Here is a 16,241-nt window from a genome sequence, read left to right as displayed (position 1 = left end):
TAATTCACATTGTTCGATTTTTTTTGTTATTCACCTCAGTTCAATGTTGATAGGAGCCATGATTAGACTAGCTAGCTAAATACAACAACACTCCTGGCACAAGTGTCAGGTTACAGGGTACGCGGTTACAGGTATGGGGAGTGAGAAGTGCGACACAATTGTGAGTGGTGCGTGCACCAGAGAAACAAGTGAGGCAGGGGAACAAGAAGAGGGCCATCAAGCTAAAGAAGTTAGTCCCAGATGAGTTTTCCAATGAAGCCCGCTTTGTCTGGAGAAGAAAATGAACGGTTCCAGCACTTTAGGAGCTGTATCTCCTACCCTTTGTTTTCGGACAAAATGGATCACTGAGAGTTCCAATGCAGCAATTGTTTGCTTGCCGAGGATTATAGGCTTGAGGTAGCTTCCTTAATCAAGCAGGTTGCCAGCCTACGTAAGAAACTGGGGGAAAATGCAGAGTGGAATGTTTACCTTTTATACGCCTGTGGCTGGACGGCGTTCGCGCTTGTTGGATGCATCTCCGCCTTGTTGTTTGTCGTTATCCGACTGGCCGGTGTTGCTCGGAGTTCGTTCATCAGGGGAGCCATCTCCTGCCTCTCCTCCCTCATCTGATAGCGGAGTCAAAGAAGCACAGCAAGAGGAGCATGGCAATCAACGATGGTCACATGTCACGAGCCGTGGAAACCGAAGTCAGCGGCCTCCCGCAAAGCAGACTACACTTCCAACGAAAGGCCAGGAGCAGATACAAAAAAACAAATAGTTACACCGCCTGATCTTCCTGCACCTTCATTGCTGTGGGTAGCAGTGTCTGCGGCCGCTGTGCCTACTCCTACTCTACATCCTAAGTCGACATGGGCAATATTCCATCCCTGCTCTGGATCGTGCAGTGGGGATTTCCTCGTCCTTCTCGCCAGCCGTGATTTTGGGAAGCTCCATGGTAAGAAAGGTGACTTTTCCTGATTCAAAAACAGTATCCTATTCCGGAGCTCGAGTAAATGACATTAATGAACTGCTCCTGAATGTACTACACCAGGACATGGACATTGATTCTATTGTAGTCCATGTGGGTTTTAATTACATTAATAAGGCCACTCTGAGCAGTTGAAACTAGATTTCAAACAGTGGATTGACTCTGCTAGACACTAATAAAAGACTAATCATATCTGGCCTTGTGTCCTCTCTGAATTGTGGCATTGCTTTAGCAGGATTCTTTATCTTCACAACTGGCTACGTGACTAATGTAGGTCAATAGGTGTAACTTTTACCTTTTGGAAATGAAACACTTTTTCTTTCAAATATTTTTAATTTAAAAAAAATTCTCCCCAATTTCGTGGTATCCAATTGGTAGTTACAATCTTGTCTCATCGCTGCAACTTCCGTACGGACTCGGGAGAAGTGAGGTCAAGAGCTGTGCGTCCTCCGAAACACAACCCAAACAAATCGTACTGCTTCTTGACACAATGCCCACTTAACCCAGAAGCCAGCCACACCAACGTGTCAGAGGAAACACTGTACACCTGGCGACCGTGTCAGCTTGCACTGTGCCCGGCCTGCAACAGGAGTCACTAGTGCACGATGGGCCCGGGACATCCCTGCTGGCCAAACGCTCCCCTAAACCCGGACGGCGCTGGGCCAATTGTGCACCGCCCCATGAGTCTCCTGGTTGTGGCCAGCCGCGACAGAGCCTGGACTCAAACCCAGATTCTCCAGTGGCACAGCTAGTACTGCGATGCAGTGCCTTAGACCACTGCGCAACTTGGGAGGTCACAAAACACATTTTATAAGGAGGATGGGATCCACCCAAATAATTTGTGTCCCTGTATCCTTTCACAGCATTATAAGGCTGCGTTGAGACAATGACTTACCAATGACCCATTAAGAAAAATTCCTCATCAATCCCCATGGAAAAATTAGCAAACTTAGGCATGACATGCCAGCAACAAATGCTGACACTACACACCCAGGTATATCTGACCAAATCATGAAAGACTATAATTGTAATTTTAAAATCTGTAAAGTGAGTGTGGAAGAGGTGAAAAAAATGATTGTTGTCTTTTAACAATGACAAGCCACCGGGGTCTGACAACTTGGATGGAGAATTACTGAGGATAATAGCAGACAATATTGACGTTCTTATTTGCCATATCTTCAATATTAGCCTACTATAAAATTGTGTGCACCCAATCCTGGAGGGAAGCAAAAGTCATTCAGCATCCCAAGAATAGTAAAGCCCCCTTTTCTGGCTCAAATAGCCGACCAGTCAACCTGTTACCAACCTTTAGTAAAGTTTTCGAAATAATTGTGTTTGACCAGATACAATGCTATTTTACAGTAAACAAATTGACAACATACTTTCAGCACACTTATAGGGAAGGACATTCAACAAGTACAGCACTTACACAAATGACTGATGATTGGCTGAGAGAAATTGATGAGAAAAAAATAGTGGGAGCTGTTTTGTTAGACTTCAGTGCGGCTTTTGACATCATTGATCGTAGTCTACTGCTGAAGAAACGTATGTGTTATGACTTTACATCCCCTGCTATATTGTGGATAAAGAGTTACCTGTCTAACAGAACACAGAGGGTGTTCTGTAATGGAAGCCTCTCCAACATAATCCAGGTAGAATCAGGAATTCCCCAGGGCAGCTGTCTAGGCCCCTTACTTTTTCAATCTTTACTAACGACATGCAACTGGCTTTGAGTAAAGCCAGTGTGTCTATGTATGCAGATGACTCAACACTATACATGTCAGCCATTACAGCGACTGAAATGACTCCAACACTTAACAAAGAGCTGCAGTTAGTTTCAGAATGGGTGGCAAGGAATAAATTAGTACTAAATATTTAAAAAAGTAAAAGCATTGTATTTGGGACAAATCATTCACTAAACCCTAAACCTCAACTAAATCACTAAGCGGGACTAAGGAAAATTGCAATTGGCTCAGAACAGGGCAGCACGGCTGGCACTTGGATGTACACAGAGAGCTAATATTAACCTGTTGGGGCTAGGGGGCAGTATTTTCACGGCTGGATAAAAAAACGTACCCGATTTAATCTGGTTACTAATCCTACCCAGTAACTAGAATATGCATATACTTATTATATATGGATAGAAAACACCCTAAAGTTTCTAAAACTGTTTGAATGGTGTCTGTGAGTATAACAGAACTCATTTGGCAGGCAAAACCCTGAGACATTTTCTGACAGGAAGTGGATACCTGATGTGTTGAATTACCTTTAAGCCTATGCCATTGAAACACACAGGGGTTGATTAATGTTTTGGCACTTCCTATTGCTTCCACTAGATGTCACCAGCCTTTACAAAGTGTTTTGAGTCTTTTACTGTGAGATCTGACCGAACAAGAGCCATGGAACGGTGATGGCCGATTAGACTCTGGCGCGAGTTCATGTTGGGTACCCTCGTTCCAATACGTTATAAAAGAGAATGCATTCGTCCACCTTGAATATTATTCATGTTCTGGTTAAAAAAGGCCCTAATGATTTATGCTATACAACGTTTGACATGTTTGAACGAACGTAAATATATTTTTCCCCTCGTTCATGAAGTGAAGTCCGGCGGGCTTAGATCATGTGCTAACAAGACGGAGATTTTTGGACATAAATGATGAGCTTTTTTGAACAAAACTACATTCGTTATGGACCTGTGATACCTGGAAGTGACATCTGATGAAGAGAATCAAAGGTAATGGATTATTTACATAGTATTTTCGATTTTAGATCTCCCCAACATGGCGGCTAGTCTGTATCGCAACGCGTATTTTTCTGGGCGCAGTGCTCAGATTATTGCAAAGTGTGATTTCCCAGTAAGGTTATTTTTAAATCTGGCAAGTTGATTGCGTTCAAGAGATGTAAATCTATAATTCTTTAAATGACAATATAATATTTTACCAATGTTTTCTAATTTTAATTATTTAATTTGTGGTGCTGACTTGACTGCCGGTTATTGGAGGGAAACGATTTCCTCAACATCAATGCCATAGTAAAACGCTGTTTTTGGATATAAATATGAACTTTATAGAACTAAAAATGCATGCATTGTCTAACATAATGTCCTAGGAGTGTCATCTGATGGAGATTGTAAAAGGTTAGTGCATCATTTTAGCTGGTTTTATGGTTTTGGTGACCCTGTCTTTGAATTGACAAAACATTACACACAGCTATTGTCAATGTACTCTCCTAACATAATCTAACTTTTTGCTTTCGCCGTAAAACCTTTTTGAAATCGGTCAACGTGGTTAGATTAAGGAGATGTTTATCTTTCAAAGGGTGTAAGATAGTTGTATGTTTGAAAAATTTGAATTTTGACATTTATTTGGTTTCAAATTTGCCGCTCTTGAAATGCACCTGCTGTTGATGGAATGCACCACGGGGGGGACGCTAGCGTCCCACCTAGCCCATAGAGGTTAACAATATTAATGTTAACTCTAAAGGCTCAAAGTGGAGGAGAGATTGTCTTCATCACTACTTTTATTTATGAGAGGTATTGACATGTTGAAAGCATTGAGCTGTCTGCTTAAACGATTAGTACACAGCTCAGACACCTATGCATACCCCACAAGACATGACACAAGAGGTCTCTTCACAGTCCCCAAGTCCAGAACAGACTATGGGAGGTGCACAGTATTACATAGAGCCATGACTACATGGAACTCTATTCTACATCAGGTAACTGATGCAGCAGTAGAATCAGATTTAAAAAACAGATAAAAATACACCTTATGGAACAGTGGGGGCTGTGAAGCAACACAAACATTGGCACAGACAGACACACACACACACACACACACACACACACACACACACACACACACACATAATAGCATATGGACTATACACACAGTGGAGTAGGGGCCTGAGGGCACACACTTAGTGTGTTGTGAAATCTGTTATGAATGTGTTAATTTTGCTGGACCCCAGGAAGAGTCTTGGCAGCAGCTAATGGGGATCCATAAAAATTACAAACACAAATACAATACAGACAGCACAGAATGCAACACACCACCACAGAGCGATAAAACCGTAACTTGATTATTTTCCCTTTTTTTCTGACAGCACAATATGCAGAACAGAGGGAAACAAATACAATAATTATAAAATAAATAAAATCGCTGAGCTCCTGTGAAAATATTGGGGGGGACAAAATAGTCATCTGGAATATTGGGGGGGTAGGTCACTTATAAGCCATCTTCGCCTATGCCGTTAATACAGCACCTTCAGAAAGTATTCATACCACTTGACTTAATCCACATTTTACAGACGGAATTTAAAATGTTTTAAATATAGTTTTTCTCACCCATCTGCACGCAATACCCCATAATGACAAAGTGAAAACATGTTTTTAGAAAAGGAAATGGAAAATGAAATTCAGAAATATCTCATTGATTTAAGTATTCAACCCCCTGAGTCAATACATGTTAGAAGCACCTTTAGCTGTGATTACAGCTGGGAGTTTTTTCCGGGTAAGTCTCTAAGAGCTTTGCACACCTGGATAGTGCAATATTTGACATTATTTTTTTTTTAATTTTTCCGGCTCTGTAAAGTTGGTTGTTGATCATTGCTAGATAGCCATTTTCAAGTCTTGCCATAGACCAGCTGATATACGTCAAAACGGTAACTAGGCCACTCAGGAACATTCAATGTCATCTTGGTAAACAACTCCGGTGTAGATTTGTGTTTTCGGTTATTGTCTTGCTGAAAAGTGAATTTGTCTCCCAGTGTCTGGTGGAAAGCATACTGAACCAAGTTTTCCTGTGGGATTTTGCCTGTGCTTAGCTCTATGCCGGATTTTTTTTATCCTAAAAAACTCCCAAGTCTTTGCCAATGACAAGCATACCTATAACATGATGCAGCCACCACCATGCTTGACAATATGAAGAGTGGTACTCAGTGATGTGTTGTGTTGGATTTGCCCCCAAACATAACACTTTGTATTCTGGACAAAAAGTGCATTTCTTTACCACATTTTTGGCAGTATTATTTTAGTGCCCTATTGCAAACAGGATGCATGTTTTGGAATATGTTTTATTCTATACAGGCTTCCTTCTTTTCAATCTGTCATTTAAGTTAGTATAGTGGAGTAACTACAAAGGTGTTGATCCATCATCAGATCTCTCCTATCACACCCATTAAACTCTGTAACAGTTTTAATGTCACCATTGGCCTCATGGTTGTTGAGCCAGGGGCGGCAAGGTAGCCTAGTGGTTAGAGCATTGGACTAGTAACCGAAAGGTTTCAAGATTGAATCCCTGAGTTGACAAGGTAAAAATCTGTCGTTCTGCTCCTGAACAAAGCAGTTAACCCACTGTTCCTAGGCCTTCATTGAAAAAAATAATTTGTTCTTAACTGACTTGCCAAGTTAAATAAAGGTAAACATTTTTTTTAAATATGAGTGATTTCCTTCCTCTCAGGCAACTGAGTTAGGAAGGATGCCTGTATCTTTGAAGTGACTGGGTGTATTGATACACCATCCAAAGAGTCATTAATAACTTCACCGTCCTCAAAGTAATATTCAATGTCTGCTTTTATTTATTTTTATCCATTTACCAATCGGTGCCCTTCTTTGAGAGACATTCAAAAATCTCCCTGGTCATTGTGGTTGAATCTGTGTTTAAAACTCACTGCTCGACTGAGGGACCTTGCAGATAGTTATATGTGTGGGGTACAGAGAGTACAGCAAATAACGTTAAAAACTATTACTGAGCACAGAATGAGTCCATGCAACTTGTTATGTCACTTGTTAAGCAGATATTTAGTAATGAACTTATTTAGGCTTGCCATAACAAAAGGGGTTGACTCAAGACAACTTAAGCTTTTCATTTTTTCTTAATTTGTAAAAATGTCTAAAAACATTATTCCGATTTGATATGATGTTTCTTTTGTTTAGGCCAGTGACACAAAATCTCAATCTAATCCATTTTAAATTCAAGCTGTAACAACAACAGAAGGTGGAAAAAGTCAAGGGTTGTGAATACATTCTGATGTCACTGTAATTATTTAAAGCAAAATGTGTTTATATTCTCTGCGGCACAGGCCAGTATATCGTGCTCCAATCAAATAAATGTTGCAGAAGATCAGAGTGATGAGTGTAGAGGAAATTAAAGTGGGACGACTACAGCATCGCTTCTCTCTTTTATAAAACCACTAGCTGTAAGGGATTTGATACTAGTCCTACTCTTTGGAATGACATCGATATAATGCAATTAGTGCTAAAGTTGGAACTTAGAAAGAGATGAGAAGAGCCTCAGTCTTTACACTCTCTCTTGTGTTAAACCACCAGTTGTTAAGCCATATGATAGAAGCCTAACTGTTTACACTCTCTCTTGTGTTAAACCACCAGCTGTTAAGCCATATGATAGAAGCTGTAGTCCTACTGTTTGGACTGAAGTCTTGTGCGCCTTACATCTCTCTAGGGATGACATCTCTCTAGGGATGAGGTCTCTCTATGGATGAGGTCTCTCTAGGGATGAGGTTTCTCTTTTTCTCTCTACTTCACAGCCAGCCAGAGTTAACAGCAACTCAATCTAACATCCATACCATCAGTCTAGCACTACAAAGTTTCTAAAGCACCCAGATTGAAGTCTCTAAAAGCCCTCAATGATGAACTTCATTTAAATGTCATCGTATCACATTAAGATAACCAGTGGTGTACAGTACATAAATAAAAAAAATACATTAAAGTACAACTTAAGTTATTTTGGGAGATATCTGTACTTTACTATTTATATTTTTGACAACTTTTACTTCACTACATTACTAAACAAAATGATATAGTTTTTACTCCATATATTTTCCCTGACACCCAAAAGTACTTCTTACATTTTGAATGCTTAGCAGGAGATTCACACACTTATCAAGAGAACATCCCTGGTCATCCCTATTGCCTCTGATCTGGAGGACTCACTAAACAGAGAACATCCCTGGTCATCCCTATTGCCTCTGATCTGGAGGACTCACTAAACAGAGAACATCCCTGGTCATCCCTACTGCCTCTGATCTGGAGGACTCACTAAACAGAGAACATCCCTGGTCATCCCTACTGCCTCTGATCTGGAGGACTCACTAAACAGAGAACATCCCTGGTCATCCCTACTGCCTCTGATCTGGAGGACTCACTAAACAGAGAACATCCCTGGTCATCCCTACTGCCTCTGATCTGGAGGACTCACTAAACAGAGAACATCCCCGGTCATCCCTACTGCCTCTGATCTGGCGGACTCACTAAACAGAGAACATCCCCGGTCATCCCTACTGCCTCTGATCTGGCGGACTCACTAAACACTAATGCTTAATTTCTAAATAACGTCTGAGTGTTGGAGTGTGCCCCTGGCTATCAGTAAATAAAAAATGTACAAATATAATTGTGCCGTCTGATTTGCTTAATACAAGGAATATTAAATAACTTATACTTGTACTTTTGAGACATAAGTATATTTAAAACCAAATACTTTTAGACTTTTACTCAAGTTTTATTTAACAGGGTAACTTTCACTTTTTACTTGAGTCATTTTGTGTACTTCTTCCATCACTTCAGACAGCACCCATACTGTACGTTTACATCAGTCCTACGTGGCTTCAAATGCCTCCAGGTTTCAGTGAAGCTAAACTCCAAAGGCTACGATGATGAGCACTCACTTATAAAAAAAAACCAAAGCATAAATCCTGCACTACACTTCAAATGCCTCCAGATGTAAGTTAATTCAACAATCCACAATGACACCACTCATTTATGGACAGATTTGAAAACACCAGCGGAAAGAATTGAACCTTGAAGAATTGAACCTTGGCCACATGAGCTTTCACTGAATCCTCTCATTTGTTGTTTGTTTCTAATGTGGTGATGATTATTCTGTCGAGCCGTACTGTGCGCTGTGATGCGTGTTGATATACTGAGTGGGCGGGCATAGCAGCAATCTAGCGGCTGCTCACATAGTAAGTACCTGTAATTCCAGTTCTCTGTCTCTCTCTCTCTCTGAGAGGCTCTCCATTACCACCAAGCAGCAGCATCATGTCTACCGGAGTATAATGACCACTGGATGAGCCTCCCCTCTCTCTCCTTTCCCCCTTCCACCTCTGCCTTCCTCTCTCTCTCTCTCTCTCTCTCTCTCTCTCTCTCTCTCTCTCTCTCTCTCTAGTTATTTATCCCTCTTTTCTTTCTCTTTGTCTTCTTTCTCTATATTCTCGCTCTCTCCCTCTCTCTCTCTCTCTCTCTCTAGTTATTTATCCCTCTTTTCTTTCTCTTTGTCTTCTTTCTCTATATTCTCTCTCTCTCCCTGTCTCTCTCTCTCTCTCTCTCTCTCTCTCGCTGTCTCTCTCTCTGTCTCTCATTCTCTCTCTCTCCGTGTCTTTCTCTCTCTCTCGCTGTCTCTCTCTCTGTCTCTCTATCTCTCTCCTCTTTCTCTAGTCACACAGACAGCCTCTAATTATACCTCCCTGCTCTGCTCCCTCCCTCTCGCTCTTTCTCTCTCTCCCTCTCACTCTCTCCCACTTCACTCTCTCTCCTTCTCGGGTTCATCTCTCTCTCTCTCTCTCTCTCTCTCTCTCTCTTTCTCTCTCTCACTTCACTCTCTCTCTTTCTCAGGTTCATCTCTCTCTCTCTCTCTCTCTCTCTCTCTCTCTCTCTCTCTCTCTCTCTCTCTCTCTCTCTCTTTCTCTTTCTCTCTCTCACTTCACTCTCTCTCTTTCTCAGGTTCATCTCTCTCTCTCTCCATCTCTCCATCTCTCTATCTTCCTATCTCTCCCTCCCTCTCCCTCCCTCCCCCTCTCTCGCTCTCTCTCTCTCTCTCTCTTTCTGCTGTAGGTCTCTGCCAAGCTTAATGTGAAGGAAGCCTCCCCTCCTATCCTTCTTTTCTCCCCTCTCCTCCTCTCCTCTCTCTCCTCCTCTCCTCCTCCTCGCTTAATGCCGTAGCTGGAACCACTAAATCTGCTGTAACAAATTGTTGTATGGCCGCACATTTTCTTTGGACGGAAATCTCAGCTCTGCGCTGCTCTCGCTGTGCTATGCTGTTTGTAGCCAGATGGCACTGCACCAACGGAGGGATAAGCAGAGCTCTTACAAAGAGTTACATTCCCATGCAGTGTGTCGGGTTGTGTTATTGTGTACACTCTGGAGCCACAGCAGCAGATTTACAGCAGAGAGAGAGAGGGAGAGAGAGAGAGAGACCCGAGAAAGAGAGAGAGTGAGAGAGAGTGAGAGAGAGTGAGAGAGAGAGAGAGAGAGAGAGAGTAGAGCAGGGAGGTATATTTACAGTATCTGTCTGTGTGGTGCCAGGAAGGGACATCCCCCATCACTCCCCTCCTCTGCTCCCGGCCTCAGTAATTCTAGATTAAATGACATCAGGTCTCCCGGTGAACGATGGAGTGAAGCGATAGCGGTGAGGGGTGGAGGGGGTTTGGAGCCTGGGTAATGGCCCACAGCAGCCAGTCCTGGCCACAGTGAGGAGCGGAGGAGTAACTCTATTCTTTCCTATTGTCTTTAAACAATATGTTGCTGCTGCTGCCTGCTCCCTTCTCAGTGCCGTGCCACCTGACGCGCCGGCTATGTTATTCTTTTAAACAGGATGCGGGAGGCAAGTGGAAGGAGGCGAGAGGGAGGAGGAGAGATGGTGGAGAGATGGTGTAGGAGGCGATAGGGAAGAGGCGAGAGGGAGGAGGAGAGATGGAGGAGGAGAGTGGAAGGAGGAGGTGGGAAGGAGGGAGGAGGGAGGAGGAGAAAGGAACGAGGAGAGAGGCAGGAGGAGGAGAGAGGTAGGAGGAGGGAGGGAGGGAAATAAGGAGAGAGGCAGGAGGAGGTGGGAAGGAGGGAGGAGGAGAAAGGAAGGAGGAGGGAGGGAAATAAGGAGAGAGGCAGAAGGAGGCGGAAGGCAGGAGGAAGCAGGAGGCAGCGGGAGGTAGGAAGAAGCGGGAGGCAGGAGGAAATGGGAGGCAGGAGGAAACGGGAGGCAGGAGGAAGTGGAAGGCTGCATGCTACTACTACATAAGTGGGAATAGAGTGCTTCAATATTTTATCTCAAATCATTTCCGATTCTTTAAAGAGGGAGAGCCGGCTGTCAGGAAAGCTCTGTTCTGCTCGGTAGACTAATGTTTTGAGGGAGAACATAAGCAATTTCATCAGTAGCATATTCATATTCATATTCAAAGCTTTAAAAAGTGGAGGCATTTCTTCCTTTCAGGAACTCTTGCATTTTAATTAGATTACTGTGTGTAGTGAGTAATCAGGGCAACGTCACTGATAATATCTAGTGTGGGCGATGATCTTCCTAAATATGACAAACAATGGCGAGATCACACTTTTGTTTACATAATTAATAGCCAGGAAATCTATCCAAGCGAATCTCTAGACATAGTTCTCCTCTTCCCTAATTTCCCCACTGTGTTGCCCCAGATTCCGAGTTCTGATTGTGGAATTTGATATGTTTGTTCTAGAATGCTAGTCTCTGATTGGACAAACAGAAGGATTAATAGTGTGTTCTAGAATGCTAGTCTCTGATTGGACAAACAGAAGGATTAATAGTGTGTTCTAGAATGCTAGTCTCTGATTGGACAAATAGAAGGATTAATAGTGTGTTCTAGAATGCTAGTCTCTGATTGGACAAACAGAAAGATGAATAGTGTGTTCTAGAATGCTAGTCTCTGATTGGACTAACAGAAGGATTAATAGTGTGATCTAGAATGCTAGTCTCTGATTGGACTAACAGAAGGTTTAATAGTGTGTTCTAGAATGCTAGTCCCTGATTGGACAAACAGAAGGATTAATAGTGTGATCTAGAATGCTAGTCTCTGATTGGACTAACAGAAGGATTAATAGTGTGATCTAGAATGCTAGTCTCTGATTGGACTAACAGAAGGATTAATAGTGTGTTCTAGAATGCTAGTCTCTGATTGGACTAACAGAAGGATTAATAGTGTGATCTAGAATGCTAGTCTCTGATTGGACTAACAGAAGGATTAATAGTGTGATCTAGAATGCTAGTCTCTGATTGGACTAACAGAAGGATTAATAGTGTGTTCTAGAAGGCCCGGATCTGGTTGGACAAATAGAACGATTCATTTGGCATCAGACTAAACCACTAGCTACAGTAAAAATGATTAAGGACTATGACTGCGTGTAAGAGAGATTAGCAGCATCCTTGCCATCCATCTGGTAGGAATTTAGACACGGCCACTGGTCAGAACATGTCCATCTGCGACACATTACCCATTATGTTCTGTTCTGTCAACAGTCAGAAAATAACTTTTTTTTATGTGGAAAATAACAAAGAGTCTAAACTGATGCAACCCCACACTAGTGTAGTGTGTTTACAGAAATATATATATATTTTTATTTAAGAAAGAGGCAAAGGCCCCCGAAAAAGAGTAAGATAGAAAGTCTTACTGTTTGCTTCCATGTCCAACTAAGTCAATTTAAAAGCTTTAAGAGCTAATTTAGTTCCAATGTTCTTACGGACAGAATAGAATGATCAGTGTCACAAACAAAATAGTTCATTTAGTTCCAATGTTCCATCTTGACTTTTGAAGACACACAAACAAACAAACACACACACACACACACACACACACACACACACACACACACACACACACACACACACACACACACACACACACACACACACACACACACACACACACACACACACACACACACACACACACACACACACACATTGTGGTATTGTGGATATTATATTGGTCCTCTGTAATAAGAGAGGAATAACATAATAATGATGTGTTGCGTTATTTATGATGTAGGTTGTTATTGTGATGTCATAGTTTTAATCATATTTGGAACCCAGGATCATAATACATATGAAATACTACAGTTACAAGTTCTGAAATGCCTCCCTCCAGCCTGGCGTAGCAGAGAACCCAAGCACCAGATACTCACTCAGACACAAGGAGAAGTTATCAGATATTCACTCAGACACAAGGAGAAGTTATCAGATATTCACTCAGACACAAGGAGAAGGTATCAGATATTCACTCAGACACAAGGAGAAGTTATCAGATATTCACTCAGACACAAGGAGAAGTTATCAGATATTCACTCAGACACAAGGAGAAGTTATCAGATATTCACTCAGACACAAGGAGGAAGTACCAGATATTCACTCAGACACAAGGAGAAGTTATCAGATACTCACTCAGACACAAGGAGAAAGTATCAGATATTCACTCAGACACAAGGAGAAGTTATCAGATATTCACTCAGACACAAGGAGAAAGTATCAGATATTCACTCAGACACAAGGAGAAGTTATCAGATATTCACTCAGACACAAGGAGAAAGTATCAGATATTCACTCAGACACAAGGAGAAAGTATCAGATATTCACTCAGACACAAGGAGGAAGTACCAGATATTCACTCAGACACAAGGAGAAGTTATCAGATACTCACTCAGACACAAGGAGAAAGTATCAGATATTCACTCAGACACAAGGAGAAGTTATCAGATATTCACTCAGACACAAGGAGGAAGTATCAGATATTCACTCAGATACAAGCAGAAAGTAACACATGAGACAAAGTTAAGATGTAGAGTACTTACCAAGTTCTTGTTGCCATTTTTGCTGAGGGGGCCGCGGAAAACTCCCTTGATGTTCCTGAAGTGGCCGTTGCTGAGGTGAGTAGAACTGATGACGATATAGTAGCAAGCCATGAGGCACGAGCTGGAGGGGGTCTTCCACTGAGCGCACAGACAAACAGTCAGAATCAAGAGAAGTAAAACAATGAAGTCTTACATCTACAAGAGTCTGACCGTAGAGCTACAGAACCTGTACCAAAGTCCTTTTAACGGGGGCTGTTCAGTGTTCCATGTTCAGTGTTCCATGCGCTGACAGTCAGACGTCAAGAGAATTCTACAGGTTCAGGTCGAGATGACCTATATCGGAAGTCCTTTTAAGTCCTGCTGTGTGTTGTCAGTATGAGCCACTGCTCTGGTCACAACCCTAGGGTCAGACCTTCTGTCAGGTGTGCTGATAAGAAGTGAAGAGAAGAGTCTTGGAGCATCACAACGTGGACTTGAGCATCACTGGAGCAGCAGTCAGTCAGTCTGTCTCTCTTGAGCCACTTGAGAGTCAGTCAGTATGTCTCTCGGAGCCACTTCAGAGCTGTGTTGCTATGTGGGCTTTGTTTCCGTCTTCCAGCTCTTCCAGACTCTCAACAGCAGTTCTCTCTTTCCGCCGCTCTACTTTTCTCCTCTCGCATGGAGCTCCAGCAGCAGGAAGCAGGAACAGAAACACAGCAGCTGCTTGGCTTCAGTCTGTAGCTCCGTAGCCCTGGTCCAGCCTCAGCCACAGTCTCTGTTTCTTTACTCCGCTGAGCCTGTCTTCAGGGGGCTTCCCGCTCTCTCTCTCTGATCCTCTGTCTGAGAGCTGGCTGGTTCTAGTGAAGATGCTGCGAGGTAGTAGCAGCGGTAGTGGTAGAGACTTGATGTAGCGACAGAAACAGGCATGGTGTTGTAGTGTTTCCTGTTTGCCGGTCCAGTGCACCGAGCCAATGAAAGAGAGCCACTGGTCGAGGAAAGGGCTCTCTGTTTCTCTCCCTGTGTGTCTGTCTGTCTCTCTCTCTCTTTCTCTCTCTCTCTCACTCTCTCTCACTCTCTCTCTGTCTATCTCTAGATCCACTGAGTCAGCCACTGCTCCACAGCCAACCAGGATTCAGCAGTATCTCTCCCTCTCTCTTGCCGTGCATCACACTGCTTTCCTCATGCACACACACGCGCACACACACACACACACACACACACACACACACACACACACACACACACACACACACACACACACACACACACACACACACACACACACACACACACACACACACACACACACACACACATACACACACACACACAGACACCCACTCTCCCCTCCTCACTCTCTCCCTCCTTCCATCCCTCCCCATCTCTCACTCCCTCTCCTTCTCCCCCTCCCTCTCCCTCTTTCTCTCTCGCTCTCTCTCTCTAATTTGGCTGTAAGAAGCTGTAGCAGTAGATGTGAAGAAGCAGGCAGAAGGGAGGACTGATGCTGCTAGCTCAGGAATGCACAAATGCTTCTGAGGATATTTGTTACCTACACTGTCGTCCATCTTTGATTATATTAACCTGTATGAGATACTCTATTATGTTAATCTGCAGGAGATACTCTGGTATGTTAATCTGTAGGAGATTCAATATTTTGTTAATCTGTAGCATATACTATATAATGGTAATCTGTAGGATATACTCTATTTTGTTCATCTGCAGGAGATACTCTGGTATGTTAATCTGTAAGAGATACAATATTTTGTTAATCTGTAGGAGATACAATATTTTGTTAATATGTATGAGATAATATATAATGATAATCTGTATGAGATACTCTATTACGTTAATCTGCAGGAGATACTCTAGTTTTTAATCTGTAGGTGATACTCTAGTATTGTCACATCCTGACCAGTAAAGGGGTCTTTTGTCATTGTAGTATGGTCAGGGCGTGGCGAGGGGTGTTTGTTTTGTGTGTTTTGGGGTTTTTGCTCGAGGGGATTTTGGTTCTAGTTTACATTTTCTATGTTTCGTTTTCCATGTTTGGCCGAGTGTGGTTTCCAATAAGAGGCAGGTGTCTTTCGTTGTCTCTGATTGGAAGCCATACTTAGGCAGCCTGTTTTCCTTTGGGTTTTGTGGGTGGTTATTTTCCGTTATAGTCTGTGAACTTTGCGGAACTGTTTGCGGTCGTTTGTTTTTTCATTGTTTAAGTGTTCTCTTTAAATAAACAAGTAAGAATGAGCACTATACCCACTGCGCCTTGGTCTGTCCTTAACGACGCTTGTGACAAGTATGTTAATCTGTAGGAGATACTCTAGTATGTTAATCTGTAGGAGATACTCTTGTATGTTAATCTGTAGGAGATACTCTTGTATGTTAATCTGTAGGAGATACTCTAGTATGTTCATATGTAGCATATACTCTATTATGTTAATCTGTAGCATATACTCTATTATGTTAATCTGCAGGAGATACTCTAGTATGTTAATCTGTAGGAGATACTCTAGTGTTTAATCTGTAGGAGATACTCTAGTATGTTAATCTGTATGAGATACTATATTATGTTAATCTGTAGGATATACTCTATTATGTTAATCTGTAGGAGATACTTTAGTATTTGAATCTGTAGGAGATACTCTAGTGTTTAATCTGTAGGAGATACTTTAGTATGTGAATCTGTAGGAGATACTCAAGTGT

General features: G+C 42.3%; 1 protein-coding gene across 2 annotated transcripts in view; it reads right to left on the bottom strand.

Annotated features, from left to right (window-relative positions):
- The window catches only part of LOC106582504 (zinc finger protein 804A), a 147,342-nt gene extending 132,699 nt beyond the window's left edge, over positions 1-14,643 (bottom strand). Inside the window, exon 1 of one of the 2 annotated variants that reach the window (XM_045704891.1) lies at positions 13,566-14,643. In XM_045704891.1, the coding sequence (XP_045560847.1) occupies positions 13,566-13,676 (111 nt within the window). In that variant the 5' untranslated portion in view covers positions 13,677-14,643. The remainder of the gene's footprint in view (positions 1-13,565) is intronic. The other variant, XM_045704890.1, reaches the window with a different exon arrangement.
- Between the last annotated feature and the right edge of the window lie 1,598 nt (positions 14,644-16,241).

Source organism: Salmo salar, chromosome ssa21, assembly GCF_905237065.1.
Source record: "Salmo salar chromosome ssa21, Ssal_v3.1, whole genome shotgun sequence".
Lineage (NCBI taxonomy): Eukaryota > Metazoa > Chordata > Actinopteri > Salmoniformes > Salmonidae > Salmo > Salmo salar.
Note: the sequence above shows the minus strand (reverse complement) of the source record. Positions and strands in the feature narration are given on the sequence as shown.